Here is a 20,728-nt window from a genome sequence, read left to right on the forward strand (position 1 = left end):
CAGCAGGTTTTTACCCATTTGGATCATTGAACCTTTTGATACATTTCTTTAGAAAACCATGTATTTTCTGCCCAGCCCCCAAATACATACACAAACAACTTTTTGCTTACATTTTCACCAGGTTCATGGACTTCCTGAAGTTTATTCATAGATCTTTAGACCATAGGTATTTAACTCTCGGAATAAGGGCCTAGAATTTTTTGGTGGTGGTGGTAGTGGCTGTTCCATTCAAGAAACGGTTCTTGGATAACTATTTTGTGTACTCAATGCACTCTACCAAGTACCGGAAATATGAAGTTGGAAAAGAAACAATCTCTGTTTTGCAAAAATTTAAATTCCACCGGCATGATTTGGAGAGTGAGAAGACACACAGCTACAGTCATGTACCATATCCTGTTTCTGTCAACATTATGTCATCATACTGCATATATCCTATCACCTAGTAAAGTCCTAGCTGCAGTAACATCATAGTGCAATGTATTTCTCACTTGTTTGTGGTGGTGTTGGTGTAAGCAAACCTACTGCACTGGCAGTTGTATAAAAACATAACATGTATAGTATGTAATACTTGATAATAAATGTTACTGGTTTATGTATTTACTATACTATACTTTTATTGTTGTTTTAGAGTGTACTCTTTCTACTTATTAAACAAAATAACTGTAAAGTAGCCTCAGTCAGGTCCTTCAGGAGCTATTCCAGAAGAAGGTGTTGTTATCATAGGAGATGACAGCTCCATGTGTGTTTTTGTCCCTGAAGATCTTCCAGGAGACAAGATGTAAAGGTGGAAGACAGTGGTGATGATCCTGACACTGTGTAGACCTAGGCTTATGTGTATGTTTGTGTCTTAGTTTTTAACAAAAAAGTTTAAAAAGTAAAAAAAAAAAAAAAAAAATTAATTAAAAATTTAAAAACAGAATAAACCTTTTCTAGAATAAGGATATAAGGAAAATATTTTTGTATGACTATAAAATGTGTTTCAGGCCTTCATGTTCATTCACTTCACTACTCATTCACTCACCCAGAGCATGTTCCAGTCCTGCAAGTTCCATTTATGGTCAGTGCCCTAAACAGGTGTACTATTTGTTATGTTTTATACAGTATTTTTACTGTATCTTTTCTATGTGTAGATGTACAAATGGTTACCATTGTGTTACAATTGCCTATGGTATTTAGTACAGTAATATGCTGTACAGGTTTGTAGCCCAGAAGCCATAGGGTATACCATATAACCTAGGTGTGCAGTAGCCTATCCCATCAAGGTTTGTGTAAGTGTGCTCTGTCATGGCCACACAATGAAGAATGAAATTGCCTAAAGATACATTTCTCAGAACATATCCCTGTAGTTTGTGATGCGTGACTGTACATAAGCAAATAATAGTAATAGAATATAATAAATGCTACCAGAATGGAGGCACAATATAGTACATTGAGTGCTGCCATAGAGCTATAGGAAGAAAGATAAAGAAATGGTTCATTTGACTTGAAGGAGTATAGTGATGCCCAGGAGAAGAGATTTTAAAGATTGAGTGGTTTCAGAGTAAACAGAAAACCTACAGAATGGGAGAAAATATTTGAAAACTATGCAATGGACAAAGGTCCAATATCCAGCATCTATAAGAAATGTAAACAAATATACAAGAGAAAAACAACCCCATTAAAAAAAATTGGCAAAGGACATAAACAGACACTTCAAAAGATACACCTGCAGCCAACAAGCATATGATAAAAACCTCAATAACACTGATCACTAGAGAAATGCAATAAAAACCACCATGTGATACCGTCTCACACCAGTCAGAATGACTATGGTTAAAAAGTCAAAAAATAACAGATATTAGTGAGATTGCAGAGAAAAGGAAACACTTATACACTGTTGGTGGGAGTGTTAAATTAGTTCAACCATTGTAGAAAGCAGTATGGCGATTCCTCAAAGAACAAAAAGCAAAACTACCATTCGACCCAGCAATCCCATTTCTGGGTGTACCCAGAGGAATATAAATAAGTCTACCCTGAAGACATATACATGCAAATGTTCACTGCACACTATTTACAATAGCAAAGACTTGGGTGGCTTTCCAGGCTCAAAAGGAGGAGATTGAACAAAGGAACAAAGGCATGAAGACCCGGTGTACAATTTGGGAAGAGTCACTGGAACTAAGGCCCAGGGAAGAGGCAATGGCTGGAGAAGAGACTGAAAATTCAGACCCTCAGACTAGGGTTAAGTTGTAAAATACTGTACTGAAGTATCCAAACTATGGGTTCAAATAAACTTATTGATCATCTATGTGCTAAGCATATTCTCTGTTTGTATATATTAGAACATGAACCTTCCAGGTCCTTGAAAATGCGTGCTGGGTACTAAATGAAATGTTTCCAGTTGTAATTTTTTTTTTTTTTTTTTTTTTTTTTTTGAGACAGAGTCTGTCTCCAGGCTGGAGTGCAGTGGCGCAATCTCAGCTCACTGCAACCTTCGCCTCCCCAGTTCAAGCGATTCTCCTGCCTCAGCCTCCCGAGTAGCTGAGACTACAGGCATGCACCACCACACCCAACTAATTTTTCTATTTTTCAGTTGAGACGGAGTCTCACCATGTTGGCCAGGATGGTCTCAATCTCATGATCCGCCCACCTCAGACTCCCAAAGTGCTGGGATTACAGGTGTGAGCCACCATGCCCGGCAGAAATAACTTTAAAAACTTAACATTGGACTGGGCGTGGTGGCTCACGCTTGTAATCCCTATAAACCCAGCACTTTGGGAGGCCAAGGCGGGCAGATCACCTGAGGTCAGGAGTTTGAGATCAGCCTGACCAACATAGTAAAACCTTGTCTCTACTAAAAATACAAAAATGAGCTGGGCGTGGTGGTGCACACCTGTAATCCCAGCTATTCGGAAGGCTGAGGCAGCAGAATTGCTTGAACCTGGCAGGCAGAGGTTGCAGTAAGCTGAGATCTTGCCACTGTACCCCACCCTGGGCAACACAGCGAGACTCTGTCTCAGAAAACAAAAACAAAAACAAAAAAATTAAAAACATTATACAAATGTAAACTGCAATGATGACGAGGAGGAGGAACGTGGACTCCATATGAAATTCCCTCATGGTATCTGCACTAGAACATCTCTACTTTTCTTAAACCTCAAACCTCGCTCATCTCTTTGATCCTCAGTCTCTACAGAGGATCTGTTCTCCTACTCTCCAAAATTGCTCAAGGTCATCTGATATGAGTGACCTCAATTTATTTTCAGATGTGCATGTGCTTTACTTGGGGTTTTGTTTTGTTTTGGTTTTTAGTTCAGTTGTTTTTAATTGGGGTTCAAATAGGAGACAGTCGTGGGGAACCTAGAAGGGAAAATCTGAAAGCAAATACAACACCATACTGAGAATTGTACTATATATATATAAAAGAAACAATACAGAAACTTCATTCTGCTATCACAAAGCCTTCAAAGAAATGACGATTGATGCCTTAGTGAGGTTCACTAGAAGGGAAAAAGTTGACAGATGTTTCCTACAGAAGGAAAAGCAGAGCAAAATTCTGGAGACCTGCCATAGCTTCTTATGCTTCTGGAGGCAGTATGGTTTCAGGGTTGGGATTTGGATGTCAGCAATCCCTGAAACCATGTTTCACAACTCTCCAAATGCCAGTTTTTTCATTAATAAAGTATAATAATTCATATCTCATGGGGCTGTTAAACAAGAACATAAAGAACTCAGCTGTACGGTAAGAGCTCAACAAAGCTTGGCCATCATTATTATTATTACTAGCCTGGCATGAATGAAGTATGAAGGAATGGTGGTGGGTGATGAGTGTGGGAGAAATCAGAGGTCACATCATAAAGGCTCTGATGGCCACATGAGGAGTATGGATCTTACCTCCTAAAGGTATTGGAAAGCTTCTTAAATGGCTCTGCAATGGTGCGATTAAATTTATGTCTTGGAAAGATCACATTGGTCAAGGTGTGCACATGTGGTTTTTGCCTATTTAGCTAAAAGCTCCTTAAAGCTTTTTACGCCATCACACTCTTACGCACCTAAGAGGCTAAATTATTTGCCAATTGTGGTTGTTGAATTGTCTATTTCAGAACTACTCTGAATTATGAGGTTGAGATTGAATGAGAGGAGCAGGACTGGAAGTAGAGCAGACATTTAGAAAGTTTCCACAGTAACCCAGACAGTAGATGGTGGTGACCTCAACAATTGCCCAGTTACCTTCAGGACCAAGTCCAAGTTCCTTATAATGGTGTACAAAGCTGGCACAATCAGACCCCTATTCTCAAAACAGCCTACCTCTCACTTGTCTTCTCACTTGCTCCACTTATGTACAATTATTTAAAGTGCTTGAAATATTCCTTTCCCTGTGTCTTCCCTCCATAGTTTCTCCTTCTGCATAGAATATTTCCTTTCCCTATCCAATTTCTACCTATTTATTCTAGCTCCTATTCATCCTTCAAAGCTCAGCTCAGATTTCACTTCCTCTAGGAAACCTTCAATGGCATTATCTTAGTCTTTTTGGCCTGCTATAACAAAACACCATAAACTGGGTGGCTTATAAACAACCGAAATGTATTTCTCACAGTTTTGGAGGCTGGGAAGTCCTAGATCAAAGCACCGACAGGTTCAATGTCCGGTGAAGGTCCACACTCTGGCTCATAATGGTGCATTCCCACTATATCCTCACGTGGTAGAAGGGGCTAACTAGCTCTCTGGGGTCTCTTTTACAAGCGTATTAATCCCATTTATGAGGGTTCCATCTCCAGTGTCTATGATCTAATCACCTCCTAATGGCTCCACCTCATAATACTTCTGGAGGCAGAAGTATTAACCTTAAGGGTTAAGATTTCAACACATGAACTGGCGGGGGAGGGAGGTGGGGATGGGACACAAACATTCAGACTGTAGCAGACAACTTGTTCTTTTAATGTAGAATGGATGACCCTCCAATATTTCCCCAGAGCACTCCATGCTCTTCTATCAGGGAACTTACTAAAATCATGTAACATGTTTCTTGGTGACAAGAACGAGGTCTTTTGTTTCTGTAACTGAAGCGCTTAGCCCGGTATCTGGCATGTGACGTGCCCAGTAAATGTTTGCTGAATAAGTGAATCCACGTCTCTTGTTTGCCACTATTTGCCCACTGAATCCATTAAGTGAGTTTTCATAATGGATACCATTGAAAATTCAACCCTGAAAAGAATGACTTTGGTTGTGAACCTATAAAGTCTTAGAAATAGTGAAGCTCCTACTGTCAATCCTTGAAAGGGAACAGTGCAGCTGCTGTATGCCTTGAGAATGGGCAAGAGACAAGCGACAAAAAGAGCACCAAAGGCACCTACTTGTCCCTCTGGGCCAGGGCCTCAGCGTATTGGTCGGGCTTGACCTGGTCTCCTGGTACATCTTCCCAGTTTTTGGTGACTCCCTTCAGTTTCTCTGAGAGCTCCAGGTTACACTCCTTCTCTGCTTCCACCAGAGCTGCCATCCGTGCAGCTTCATTCTTTGCTAGCCTGGATTCCTGGGAAAAGAACAAAAACTGAGAGGCCGCAAAATTTCTACTAGGTTAGGAGCCCTAAGACCCAGGAACACTGATGAATTTGAGAGAGAAAGTAGAGATGGAAAAGGTGAATGCCAGAAGGCAGGGCAGTAGGAAAAGGAGTATGAATAAAAGAGAACCCCTAGCTATGGACTTTGGGAACTCCTCACCTCCTGCAGAAGCTGGATCTTATTCTCCAAGAGCTCATACACATGCTCCGTCTCCTGCTGTCGCTCCTCAAACTGGCGTCGGAGCTCAGCTTCATTCTGACTGTTGAGATTCTCCACATCAGCCCTAAAACCACAGAGCATTAGCCAGTCAGAGCCAGACACACAGTTTAGCAAGTGGAACCATTAAGGTTGTTCCAGTAATTCAGAGTGACACCGATAAGAAGAAAAATTGAGCATTTTTTTCCCTCTACAGTTATCTGTGGAACTGAGCTCTTCAACTTCTTCAGATTGAAAAAGTTCCAAACTTTGAGAAACTCTAACTTTGTGTTATTTGTCAAGTAGTATATACTTGACTTCCTAGTGGCTTCATTATCTTTACAGCTTCCAGAGGAACTTTCGTTTGGAAGGCAAGTAGTCATCAAATGGCTCACATTCACTGTCATCTGTCCTGGGACTCTTCCACTGAGACTGCCTCCTAGAATGCTTTGCTAGTTCCTTGCCTTTCTTGCTATTTGAAATTCAAGCGTTCTTTCCCTTTAGGTTGCTGGGACAGGATATCCATTTGGACAGCCATAGAAATGCTCTCTTCCTTTAAAGCCAGTAATCCATAGTAGGCTGTCCTACATCTGGGCTACTTATCCAGAGTTCTATCCAGCTTTCCCATGGTCCCATGCAGAGACATTTAATCCATGAAAGCTCAAGATTTGGGCTGAGCTTTGCCTCTCTGATATCCCTAGGATTGAATGTCCAGGCGCTAGCATGAAGCGGGTAAGGTATCATCAACTTATTTATAGTGAACAACAGCTGCCCTCAGATGTCTGAGGATTAGAAATTTGGGAGCAATATCAGATGCTGAATGATTTTGATTCCTATTGGTTTTATTCCTGCTTTAAGCCATTTGTTGAGAACTATGGGCCATCTTCTTGTTCTCAGGACAAAGAACAATATTGAACTGGTATAGGCTTATGGGGCACTAAGACCAGTGGTACTTTAGTATTTGTCTCAGGGGGTTGTGTCCATGAAGGGCAAATGATGCTTCCCTAAAGATTACAGGATTCCTTGCTGCATAGTGGACACTACTGAGCACCATCCCAGGGGCTATATTTATCTTGAGCTCCTCTGTCATTATATAGCTTTTGGGGGGTATGAGGATCTTGGCCACAAAAGAGACAAAAGTCAAGCATATAACCCAAGACCCCCAAACAGGCAGACCCCAGGAATCATCAACTTTTGTTTTGAATCTATATTTGACTCCATATTTCTTGCTAGTGCAGTAGATAACTGCCAACTATAATCTATAGAGAATGGAAGTTACACATTTTCTGAGTAACTCCATTAGCCAGGAACGCCTTATTTAAGACGCTACAGCTGTTTGAAGTCAGAAGATCCTAAACTTTATGACAGAAGATGAGGGTTCTGCCACTGATTTGAGAAGAATATACCTTAGTTTTCTCATTTCTTAAAAATAGAATAATGTCACCTGATTCAAATGACATTTTTAAAAGTTTTTTAAATCAAAGCATTACACAAATTTCAAAATTTATTAATTGTCATTGTAAGTTGTTCTAAAATTTATTAGCCTATTTAATGCCTTTAAATAGTAATACAAGCACATTGTGTGTAATTTAATTTGGTTTTAAATAGGCTGAACTTGCTGGATTGTCATCCTAAATATCAAGAAATACTGTAGACACAGAAAGAATGCCAGATCAGATTGATTGTGTACTGATCCCAGGACATAATCTGAAAACATTGTTTTTTTTTTTTTTTTTTTTGCATTTATATATTATTTTCTTTTATTTTTCAACTTTTATTTCAGCTTCAGGGGCTATTTGTGTAGGTTTGTTACCTGAGTATATTACATGATACTGAGGTTTGGGGTACAAATGATCCCATCACCCAGGTACTGAGCACAGTACCCAATAGTTAGTTTTTCAACCCTTCCTCCACTCCCCACCTCCCCACTCTAGTAGTCCCCAGTTTCTACTGTTGCTATCTTTATGTCCATGAGTACTTGTTGTTTAGCTCCTGCTCATAAGTGAGAACATGCTACCGCATTTGATTTTCTGTTTCTGCATTAATTTTCTTAGGATAATGGCCTCCAGTGGCATCTGTGTTGCTGCAAAGGACATTATTTCATTCTTTTTTTGTGGCTGTATAGTATTCCATGGCATATATGTAAATGTCATGTAACACTTTTTTAAAATACAATCTACTGTTGATGGGCACCTAGGTCGATTCCATGTCTTTGCTGTTGTGAATAGTGCTGCAATGAACATGTAAGTGTATGTGTCTTTTTGATAGATTTGTTTTGTTTTGGATGTATGCCCTAATGGGATATATCCAAATTAATGGATATATCCAATTAATATTTGGGTGCAATGGGATTGCTGGGTCAAATGGTAGTTCTGTTTTAGGTTCTTTGATAAATCTCCAGACTGCTTTCCACAGTGACTGAACTAATTTATATTTCCACCAACAGCGTGTAAGCATTCCCATTTCTATGCAGCCTCGACAGCATCTGTTGTTTTTAGACGTTTTAATAGTAGCCATTCTGACTGGTGTGAGATGGTATCTCATTGTGGTTTTGATTTATATTTCTCTGGTGATTAGTGATGTGGAGCAATTTTTCATATATTTGGTGGACATTTATATGTCTTCTTTTGAAAAGTGTTTAATCATGCCCTTTTGCTCATTTTTTAAATGGGGTTATTTGTTTTTCATTGTTCAATTGTTAAATTCCTTATGGATTCTGGATATTAGACCCTTGTCAGATGATAGTTTGCAAACTTTTTTAGATTCTAGAGGTTGTCTGTTTACTCTGTTGATAGTTTCTTTTGCTGTGCAAAACTCTTTAAAAAATCCCACTTGTCTCTTTTTGTTTTTGTTGCAATTGCTTTTGAGGACTTAGTCATAAATTCCTGAGGCCAATGTCCAGAATGGTGTTTCTTGGGTTTTCTTTTAGGATTCTTATAGTTTGAGGTCTTACATTTACATCTTTAATCCATCTTGAGTTAATTTTTATATGTGCTGAAAGGGAGGTGCCCAGTTTCATTCTTTTGCATATGGCTAGCCAGTTATCCCAGCACCATTGAATAGGGAGTCCTTTTCCCACTGCTTATTTTTGTTGACTTTGTCGAAGATCAGATTGCTGTAGGTGTGTGGCTTTATTTTCGGGTTCTGTATTTGTTTCCATTGGTCTATGTGTCTTTCTTTCCTTTTTTTTTTTTTTTTTTTTTCCAGCAACGTGCTGTTTTGGCAACTGTAGCCTTGTGGTATAGTTTGAAGTTGGATAGTGTGATGCCTCTGGCTTTGATCTTGGTCATTTGTTCATCAAACAATGTTGTTTGATGAACAACATTGGTAGTTTGATAGGAATAGTGTTGAATCTGTAGATTGCTTTGGGCAGTGTGGCCATTTTAATGATATTGATTCTTCCGATCCATGAGCATGGAATGTTTTTCCATTTGTTTGTGTCATCTATGATTTCTTTTAGAAGTGTTTCGTAGTTCTCCTTGTAGAGATCTTTCACCTCCTTGGTTAGATGTATTCCAAGGTACTTTTTTTTTTTTTAGTGGATATTGTAAATGGGATTGCATTCTTGATTTGGCTCTCAGCTTGAATGTTATTGGTGTGTAGAAGTGCTACTGATTTTTGTACGTTAATTTTTGTATTCTGAAGCTTTATTGAAGTCAGAAAATATTTTTAATAATTCTAATACTTGTTATTTAACACTAAGTTTTTAAAAAACTATAAATTATAGAAGTAACCATTTTAGCAATGCAAATGTACATTAAAAAAATATTAAGTCTTCTCCCTATCACGGACTGTGATCTCACTCCTCCTCAATATACTATAAATATCACTCAGCAACCTTTCCCCCTTACTTAATTAAGGAATTCCCACTAGGACAATAATATAGAGCCAACTCATTCTTTAATAATTGCATAATAGTCCACAGTGTAGTAATACCAAAATTTATTCAATCAAAATTTATTCAATCGATTGGTAATTGTTTCTAGTTTTTTGCCATTACAACTAATGTTGCAATAAACATCCTTATACATTTATCCTTTCACACTAGTGCTTTTATTTATAAGAAACAGATTCCTTCTAGGGATTGTTTGATCAAAGGAAATCCTCCTTTTTTTACTATAATAGGTAGCACACATACTAAAAATGTTGTCACAATTTACACTCACTGGTAGTGTGTGAGAGTGCCCATTTTCCCCAAAGGTTACCTCAGCCCTTGATGTTATTATAGGCTGACTGATACTTTTTATAAAGCTTATTTGCATTTGCCTCTACTAAAAGTGGAAACTTTCATTGTTTCTGTTTAATTGATTGCTGACTAAAAGGAAGTTTGCAATCTTAGGTCTGGTGGATTTACCAACTTATGGCAAGGTCTATCTGACCTAGTAATAAACAGAGTGTCCAAGGGAAACACAGCATATGAAAGTCTATTGTTTCAGTTCCTGAATCAGACACAGGATTAAAATGCCATAGATAGGTTAAGGAATTTGGTTCCAAATCTCTTGCTCTCAGATTAGCAAGCCAGACTCTGGAAAGGACCAGAGCTTAAAATTACAACTCACCATGTTTTATCCAGATGCTGTTTCTTGTCCTGGAGTTCTCGTTTCAAGCTCTCCACTTCAACCTTCAGCTCAATGTTCTGAAAAGCACACAGGCATTAATTGTTATTAACTGCCACAGACCCTCTATCCTGGATCCAGGTTCCTATTTGAGTCTTGCCTTGGTCTACAGCCTCTCACCTCATCTCTGTCGTCTTCGTGACCCTTGACATAGTTAGCTATTTAGTTGGATCAGCAATCTAGTCAAGGAAGAATAAACTGTACAGTTTCAGGGTTTCCCCTGAGCTACTTATCGATTTTCCCAATCTATTCATCATTACCCCTGGATCATGAACACTGCTCAAGCCTATTCATTCTCTAAACCATTGCAGGACAGAGTATGTATTAAAATAAATTTTTCCTAACTAATACAGATTGTTCCTGAAAACCAAATTGCTAGAATAATACTTTTAATAGAATTATAGTAATAGAATAATACTTTTAAATGCCTGGGGATTTAATTAGTTAAAGAAATTTGGTTGTAAACATTTTTAAAAACAATGCTTTTATCATAAAATTGGAATTTTACAAATTAGGTTTGCTTAAGGTGAGAGGGGACTCTGATGGTAAAGTTACACAGGGAACAATTAATTATTATTGAGGTGCGGAAGCAACAAGTAAGATTTGGGGAAACAGAAATAAGGAAATAAAACCATCCCCAGTGTGTCTGGTGCAGGTTAAGTGGCTTAGTGTGGGTAAGGAGTATAGAAAATAGTTTGCAACTAGTTTGTGAAAATCCTGCTAAGACAACTGGATAGGCCGGGCATGGTGGCTCACGCCTATAATCCCAGCACTTTGGGAGGCCAAGGTGGGCGGATCACTTGAGGTCAGGGCCTGACCAACATGGTGAAACCCCGTCTCTACTAAAAATACAAAAATTAGTTGGGCGTGGTGATGCACACCTGTAATCCTAGCTACTTGGGAGGCTGAAACAGGAGAATCGCTTGAACCCAGGAGGTGGAGGTTGCAGTCAGCCAAGGTCATGCTGCTCCACTCCAGCCTGGGTGACAGAGCCAGACTCTATCTCAAAAAAAAAAAAAAAAAAAAAGTGGATAATAATCAGTAGAGATCAAAGACTCATCAGGGAGCTCTAAGCAAAGTATTGCCATGATCAGGTCCATGTTGAAGAAGGAATTATGAAGAAGATGGGTGGGTCAGGGGCAACTGACCAGAATAGGGAGGGGGACTGTCTAAGGACAAGAGGTACAGGGAGAAAGACTCAAAAGACGTTTTAGAGACAGAAGCCACAGGCCTTGATGACTTTTGAGATTCAGATTAGACTGGAGGGAGGACCAAAGACAATGCTGAAATTTCTAGCATGTCGGTGGGAATGCATTCTATTAACTAAAATAGGGAAAGGTTTGTGGGGGAACCTATGGAGGACTCTGCAAAATGTTAGTTGAGGGATTACTTTATTTCAGTTTAAACCTCAGCATACAAAGATGAATTAGTCCCATCCCTGATGAAGTCCATAATACAGTATTAGGCAAGAAGAATGTTATTAATTAAAAAAGTAAAGAAGTCTTTAGATCAGAGGTTGACAGAGAGACTGAAGGTCCAGTAGCTAAAGTATGAAAAGTAGTATTGTGGGTACTAAAACAGTAGGGAGGATTTTACTTTACTACCACCATATAATAACCACCTAGACTTCTAGAAGTCCAAGGCAACACACAATAGCAGCATATTGCCTACCATACTTGTGAAGACATTTCATAACCCATGTTTCCATGCAGGGTGGTTGAAACACAAATACTAATTGGGAAAAGTAGAAACCTGGTTTAGATATTTGAGAGTTACTTAGAATTAAAGAATTTTAGAATTGGAAGGCAGTTGGACTCAAGGCATTTTACATTATATTACTAGTATGTTTCTAGTGACATACTGAAAAGAATATTTGTTCCCCTCATAAGCAGGTACCTTTTGACTAAGGTTAGAACATTGGTTCAGATCCAGTGAGATGAAAATATCCTAATTTCTTCAAGGCTTACATTATAGCATGTAAGAAGAAAATGACAGCCCTGTCTTTTCAGGATATCCTTTAAAGTTATTATTTTATGAACACTAGATAGCATTACCAGATTTAGCAAATAAAAATATAAGATACCTAGTTCAATTTAAATTTCAGATAAACAACAAATAATTTGTTTCATTAGAAGTATATCCTTTGCAATATTTGAGACATAACTTAAATGCTAAAACATTGTTTGTTGTTTATCTGAAATTTAAATTGAATTGAGTACCCTGTATTTTATTCTGCAATGCAAATACCAAAAGATTAACAAACAGAAACAAGCATATTTCAATTTTGTATGAGGAACAAGTCCAAGATCTCTATATCAGTTTCATGGCCTGGCACTGTGAGAATAATTCATCTGTACCAATTGATCAATCGGTAAAATAGAAGATTTGATAAACTGTTGCTATGTCCCCAGCTTTGTGGTCAATACTTAAAGGAATTCAAATGTCTTCATAAGAAATGGTCCCTAAGCTTAGAGGCCCTTCATAGAGGTGAAGGAATATGCATTCAATTATGTGGCAAATGCAGAGAGGGAGCAATTTCCTCATCTGTAATATGCAGATAATTGTATCTTCCTCATTCATAAACCTACCTTAGAGGATTGTGAGGCATAAATAAATTAATACATGTAAAGGACTTAGGACAGTGTTTCTAATGCAGATATAATTAAAATTTTAATTATAATAATATTATCACCATCATCATCAAGAACAACAGCATTATCATTTGGGAACAGCAGTTTGCTTTCCATGAGACCATATTATTTCAAGTGGATTCAGTGTTCAGGGTATGGTGCTGAGAAAGAGGACTCCTAAGTTTATTATTATTTCTGCCACCAACTGATTCACTTCTGTGACCTTGGGTAAAATTCTGCTAAGGCTTCTCCACCTGGAAAATGACAAAGAATGGGCAAAAAGCTATTTAAATCTCATATGAAAGAAAATGGAATCTATAATTATGAAATGTTATTATCAATGATACTCCTATGCTTGGCTAATTTATATAAATCAGAAAAGTCTGGATATGCTAAACCACCTCAGATAAGCCAAAACTGCTTGAGCAGATTTTTTAAAAATCTCATATCTAAAAATACATGAGGTCTCCAACGACTGGAGCTATATCGATGCCCTCTGCCTAGTTCTCAGTCTCATGATGTGACATAAGGAATCTCTATCAGGTATAAACTGATCAACAGAAAGTTCCCTGAAAAGTCCCGTACGATTAATACTATTTTTGCATGAGGAATCTTTGAATATTCAAATAAAAATAAACAAACAACAGGGAATGTGAGAGGCACTATGAAACCAACCTAAGGCCAGAAAGAATTAAGTTCAAATCCTGGCTCTATCACTTTCCTGCTAGGTGACCTTGGGCAGGTTAACTAATCACTATGAGCCTCAGTTTTCTTGTAAGTATAGTGTGGTTGCTTTCTTTTTTAATGAAGATAAGTATTCACGAGGGATTCTGTGAAGATTAAATGAGACAATGTGCATGATAAGCATAGAACAATGCCTTGCACACAGCTGTTCAACAACCTGGATTCACTGTCTCTTCATGTCCAGGCTGACTAGCGCCAGTCAGAGACCTCAGGCTTACCAGGAAAAATACTTAGATCTAAAGGAAGAAAAATGGAGGACATAAATTAGTAGATTCTATCTGTTCTAAATTCTACTGAAGAAAATGAAGTCAATGCTTCGACCAATTTTGCCAAAGATTCACAGATTTGAAGACCTTAGCATTTCTGTGTTCTAGTTCTCTTAAAGACAAGGAAATTGAAATCCAGAAGGATTACCTCCAAGGTAAAAGCCGTAACTGAAACCAACCCTCCACTATTGCTTTAGCCTTTTACCAGAGAGACCAGCTCAGGAAACACTGCCCAGTTTTGTCTGATTTTGTAGAATGTGGTAAATTGTAGAATTAGAGAATGTGCTGCCTGAAGTTAGTCTTGTAATAATATATGGAGGCAGTAAGTATAATGGTCAAGAACATAGGCGAAGGCGAGAAGAGGGCTTGACAAGTCACCTGCCCTCTCTAAGTGCCTCATTCACCTCATCTATCAAGGAGATAACAATGATATTAATCTACAAAGGATGTTAGGGAGACTAAATGAAATAATGCACAAAAATCACATTGCACAGTGCCTGGCATGCAGTCAGCATTCAGAAAATGATAACTATTATTAACTATAAAAACAATAACAATTTACCCACTCTGACTAGGATAGCTGAAATCCAGAAGGGGTTTCAAGGTAAAAGCAATAATTTACCTCCAAGGTAAAGGCAGTAAGTAGAAAAGGAAAATGAAAAAGTCTATTCAAATAGATAATAAAGTTTATGAGTCTCACACAGAACTGCTAAAATGGCTTTATCTCCACAAGATTAAATCCTGAATATTATAATCAATTATTTCAGTGGATCAAAGTGATTTAATTTCACAAGTACTATAAACTCTTACCCCATGAAAATGCAAGGACAAACCAGTTTACAGCATCTTACATCAAAGTCTAACCTTCTTGCACCTTCTTTCTATAGAAAAATCATCATATAGCTATATTTATTCATTCTCCATTAGTAAATATTCATGTGTAAATTGCTAAATTCTAAGTATAACATAAGTAGATTCCAAATTAACTGCATTTGCTTATTTTATCACCAAGTCTTCTTGGCTCTTTGTCAAGATATCTAAGGAAATTTATATACTCAAGAAAGGGTAGATGGGAAGAGAAAGCACTTCTCTTTCTTCATGCCTCCAAAGGAGTATTCACCCATCTAACTCAAGAAAAAGTTTCAATGATGAAGCTGAAATTAAACTTTTACTATAATGTTAGTACCTAGAACTACAGCACAGGGCTAACAAGTTTATGGATTAACTGTGTTTAGTTAGACTTTCTCTGTGTCCACAGCTTGTTTTGTTTCTGGAAACATCACTTGACCAGAGTCTTAACACCAATCCATGTTAAATACAGGATTCTACTGAAATGATTTCCACACTGGTGTTTACTGCAAAGTTCAAAATAGGATTAGGTTAGAAGCAACCAGCAGTAACCAATTAGCTGACTCCTTTCCAAGGCTTCAAGTTTAATTCAATCACTTGTTCCGTGGCTCATATAATCCACAATATGGCTATCTTTTTAAAAAGTATTATTTTCAAAATCTTGCCCCAATAGAAGCCATGGCAGAGTGAATCCTTAAAAACTACTTTTTATAAAAACAAAGAGAAATAGCTTTTCCTAATCAATTTTTTAAAATCTTAATCCAAAATTAATTATTTCATCATCAAATGCTGGTTATTATCTATTATTCTAACTTGGTCAATAGTTTGCACACTGCCTCCTATGTAATACTAATATTCCACAAGACATTTCTGCAAGTAGTGGAATGAGAAGTTTCAATCGAATACAATGTAGTCATCGCCAGGGAGTGTTAACAAATCCATTTGGACTCTTAAAGGATTGATTCTCCATACTTAGCAACTCTCTTAGTGTTGGAAGGGATTCAGAGGTCCTGTAAGGAATAATGGAGATGTCTGATGTGTATTTCTTATACTTGGTATGTCTGCAATCCAGTTGAGAGGATGAGAGCAAAACACGAAGGTATGAATTTAAAATGCTAACGGTGATGTTTGGTGAGGGAGTTCAGATATGGTTCAAGTTCCCAAGTAAGATTTAATGGGTAAGTAAGATATAGAGGGGTAGAGACATGATAGATAAGGAAATACGGTATCAAGAGTGAAACTGCTATACAACCCAAATGTACAAGTACCATTTGGTAGCTCACTTCCTTCAAGCATAAATATTTAATACAGCAAAGTTCTAGAACAATTTTTAAAACTTCATCCATTAACAGATGATTGGATAAACAAAATGTGGTGTATCTGTACAATGAAGTATTATTTAGCCATATAAAGGAATGGTACATGTCACTACATGGATGAACCTTGAAAATATGGTAAATGAAAGAAAGGCAGTCACAAGTCACAAAGAATCACATATTGTATCATTTCATTTATATGAAATGTCCAGAATAAGTAAATCCACAAAGCATAGATCAGTGGTTGATTGCAGCTGGGGGAGTAGGGAAATTCGGTGCTGATGGCTGATGGGTCAGGGTTTCCTTTTAGAGTGATAACTGTCCTAAAATTCATTGCAATAATTGCTGCACAACTCAATATACTAAAACACCAGTGTGTAGGGAATTCTACACTTCAAATGGGTGACTTGTAATGGTATGTGAATTGTATTTCGATGAAGTGGCTATGAAAATGTTTCAAAAGGCCCTAGGAAGTTTATAATGAAATGATAATACTTAAGTTTATAATGAAATGATAATACTTAAATTAAATATACACTTAGAAAGTGTTTGGCAAATGTGTTGCCTTCAAGTTCCTCTAACAGAGATTACTCATCACTGGATATTTCAAAATCTCTCTCCAATCTTGCCCCTGGTGTTCAGCCCTCTCCCCGACCCTCCCGGGTTACCACTCTATATTAGGTATTTCTTCCTCCTTCCTAGGACTGGAGTACATGAATAGTCTCATATCTGGTTTCCCCAACCTAAGTCCCTCTACTGCTTAATTTTTTCCTAAAGCATAGCTCTGGTTATTTCATTCCCTCTGTTCAAAAAGCATTTAATATGTGATACAGGTCCAGCTAAGGAAGAAAAAGGAAAGAAAGAAAAAACCTTTTAAAGATTTTTAACTGTACAGCAATTAAATTTTACACAACTGGCCTGATAATAGAGTCTATTCAAAATTTGACCTCAATCTACCTATCCAGCTTTATCTCCATCATTATCTGCTAGCCTAACTGGATTTCCCAAACATGCCCTATGCTTCTCAGTGCCACATCATTGTGTGCCCTTCAGCTTCATGTTTAAATGCCATGTCCCCTGTGAAGCCTTACTTTATCTCTCCAAATTAAAAGTAATTTCTCATGATGATGACATTATGAGCTTTCAAATTTCTTTTCATACTGCAACACTGTCATCCTGTGTAAATGCTTCATATTTCTACAGCTCTTATTTACCCTTTTAAATTGCAAACTCCCTAAGGACAGAGGTAATGATGGTGTGGCAGAACTAGCCAGGTGTACTGGTTATTAAGATACTGCCTCTCAGCGTTGTCATGCTGGGGCAGGAATTTCAGGATAAGTAAACCTAGGTTCACATACCTTTCTGCCACTTCCTAACTGGGGGACATTTTTGTGTAAATTACTTAACCTTTTACAACCTAATTTCCTCATTTATAAAATAGGGGTTGCAAAAATTACCTCAAAGTTTGTAGTGAGGAATAAATGAATTTTTATAAAGTACCCAGCACAATGTCTGATACAAATAACCGGCAGCTCGGGCATGGTGGCTCACGCCTGTAATCCCAGCACTTTGGGAGGCCGAGGTGGGTGGATCACGAGGTCAGAAGATCGAGACCATCCTGCCTAACACGGTGAAACCCCGTCTCTACTAAAAGTACAAAAAAATTAGCCGGGCGAGGTGGCGGGTGCCTGTAGTCCCAGCTACTCGGAGGCTGAGGCAGGAGAATGGCTTGAACCGAGGAGGCAGAGCTTGCAGTGAGCCGAAATGGCGCAACTGGACTCCAGCCTGAGCTATGGAGTGAGACTCTGTCTCAAAACAACAACAACAACGAAAACAAATAACCGGCAACTGTGACTAATCTGAGGTCCTCGCAGTGTCTCACACCTCTGTGTGCAGTAAAAGCATTGAAAGAGTGAACCAACAAGAGAACAAATAAGGAATAGATGACAAGAGGCAGAAGTGGAGTAACAATGATATGTTTGTTGAATGAGAAGGCGATAGATAATGCTGTGAGATTATATGGAAAACTTTTTATCTGAAGTCTTTAAAAGGCATTCTCATTTTTGGCTGGGTGAAGTGGCTCACGCCTGTAATTCCAGCACTTTGGGAGGCTGAGGTGGGCGGATCACTTGAGGTCAGGAGTTTGAGACCAGCCTGGCCAAACTGGCGAAATGTTGTCTCTACTAAAAATACAAAAATTGGCCGCGTGGGGTGGTGGGTGCCTGTAATCCCAGCTACTCGGGAGGCTAAGGCAGGATAATCGCTTGAACCCGGGAGGCAGAGGTTGCAGTGGGCCAAGATTGTGCCGCTGTACTCCAGCAGGGGTGACAGAGTGAAACTCCACCTCAAAAAAATAAAAAATGTACTCCAGCCAGGGTGACAGAGCGAAACTCCACCTCAAAAAAACTAAAAAATAAGGGCCAGGCACGGTGGCTCATGCCTGTAATCTCAGCACTTTGGGAGGCTGAGGCAGGTGGATCACGAGATCAGGAGATCGAGACCATCCTGACTAACATGCTGAAACCCCATCTCTACTAAAACTACGAACAATTAGCGGGGCGTGGTGGCGGGCACCTGTAGTCCCAGCTACTCGGGAGGCTGAGGCAGGAGAGTGACATGAACCTGGGAGGTGGAGGTTGCAATGAGCGGATCTCGCCACTGCATTCCAGCCTGGGTGACAGAGCGAGACTCCGTCTCAAATAAACAAATTAAATAAATAAATAAATAAATAAATAAATAAATGCTTTTTCAGGTTTTTGTTTTGTTTTTGTTTTTTTGATGGAGTCTTGCTCTGTTGCCCAGGCTGGAGTGCAGTGGCATGATCTCGGCTCACTGCAAACTCCGCCTCCTGGGTTCACGCCATTCTCCTGTCTCAGCCTCCTGAGTAGCTGGGACTACAGGCGCCCGCCACCTCGCCCGGCTAGTTTTTTGTATTTTTAGTAGAGACGGGGTTTCACCGTGTTAGGCAGGATGGTCTTGATCTCCTGACCTCGTGATCTACCCGCCTTAGCGTCCCAAAGTCCTGGGATTACAGGTGAGCCACTGCGCCCTGTGGACTTTTTCGGTTTTAAGCTAAGAGTGTTCTCTAATAGGTATATTATTGACCCATTGACAATGAAAGATCGCATGCACTTTAGTATTCCAGCCTCCTCTTCTACTGCTCATGCTCTCAGGTAAGAAGGGCTAAACATCCTACTCCTGTGCACTACATTAGAGATCAGAAATACTGACTTAAAATCTCCGGATCTTAAGCTGAACGTTTTAGAGGGAAAATTGAGTATGCACCCAGTATTAGATGGTATTATGGAATTATTTTTAAGGTTTTGGGTACAATAATAGTATTGTGGTTATGTTTAAAAACAAAGCCTTCGCTGTGAGGGTTACATTCTGATATCTTTCCAAATAAAATTATATGATGTCAGAGAGTCGCTGTAAGGGGTGGAGGAGGACAAGATGGGGAAAGAACAGTACAGGGAGATCACTGGAAACAGCAGCAAAATGTTGGGAACCTTTGAAGGTGAGTGATGGGAACACGGCTCCCTGGTAAATGGGACACGTACATCGGGAGGTACTATTCTCATAGTCTTTGTTTATATTTGAAAATTTTCAAATTTACATAATGAGAAGTCAAAAGGGGCATTTTCATCCCAAAAAAGTAAATGTCCATATTCTTTTTTGTTTTTTCATTTTCATTTCTGGAATTACCTAAACTCAGGTCATAGATAGCAATGAAAATTTGGCTCCCTATGGCAGCTTCTTTCAGCCACCAGACTTACATAGACTCAGTGGTGCAGAGTCTGTTTCCCAATACTGAGGGATAAAGAAAATTAAACCTCCCTCTAGGCACGTCTCAAACTTGGGAGACTCAGAATACAACAGAGTATGGGTCACGGGAAGGAAAGAAGACATGCAGAAATAAATTAAAAACAACATTTGTTTAAAGAGGAACTGCAACTTCTTTAATTGGGCAGATTGAACCAATAAAAGCACAGTTCTCTCCTTTCACCTCTTATCATCCTTTAGTCTCTTCAACTTTCACATTGTTTCACTCACTCTCTTGCTCTCCCTTTCACCTGCTCACCTTACCCAGCTTGAATTGTGCCCTCTGATCTGACACAGGATGACGATGACATCAGTCATTATCCGGCAGCCATTTTTTCTGACAACTAAAGTTCTGAGTGATGATAGTTCATGGTGAGATAATTTCTAAGACCTCGCTAGCCATTGGCGGCGCTACTCTCCATTAAAGACAAGTGCATTTATTGATTGAGAAATCAATCATACAAGCATCCCTGGAGGCCACCAAGGCTTTGCCTGAACTGTTCTCAGCCTATGATGGTTTCTCTTTCTAAATCTGTTCTTCTAGGTTCAGCTCAAACATTCTCTCCTATACACACCTTTCCCCAACCTCCCAGTCAGAACTAATAATTTGTTTTCACTTCGACTGTACTTAGTTTATAATTTATATGACTATAATTTAATAACTGAGACTCTTCTGATAGTACAAAGACGTGCTAAGTACAAAGAACTACCTCTGGGCAACAGGCAAAAATCAAGATTGTCCTTAGTAAACC

General features: G+C 38.7%; 1 protein-coding gene across 4 annotated transcripts in view; it reads right to left on the minus strand.

The window, feature by feature from the left end:
- PDE4DIP (phosphodiesterase 4D interacting protein) overlaps positions 1-20,728 on the minus strand; it is a 220,591-nt gene that overhangs the window by 97,034 nt on the left and 102,829 nt on the right. For 3 of the 4 annotated variants that reach the window (XM_023222706.1, XM_023222708.1, XM_023222707.1), the window contains 3 exons: positions 10,293-10,369; positions 5,698-5,821; positions 4,899-5,509 (listed from right to left, as the gene is read on the minus strand). In XM_023222706.1, coding sequence (XP_023078474.1) covers positions 5,330-5,509; positions 5,698-5,821; positions 10,293-10,369 — 381 coding nt within the window. In that variant the 3' untranslated portion in view covers positions 4,899-5,329. Of the gene's footprint in view, positions 1-4,898; positions 5,510-5,697; positions 5,822-10,292; positions 10,370-20,728 lie in introns of those variants that run through there. The other variant, XM_026456724.1, reaches the window with a different exon arrangement.

The sequence above is a fragment of the Piliocolobus tephrosceles genome, chromosome 1, assembly GCF_002776525.5.
Source record: "Piliocolobus tephrosceles isolate RC106 chromosome 1, ASM277652v3, whole genome shotgun sequence".
Taxonomy (NCBI): domain Eukaryota; kingdom Metazoa; phylum Chordata; class Mammalia; order Primates; family Cercopithecidae; genus Piliocolobus; species Piliocolobus tephrosceles.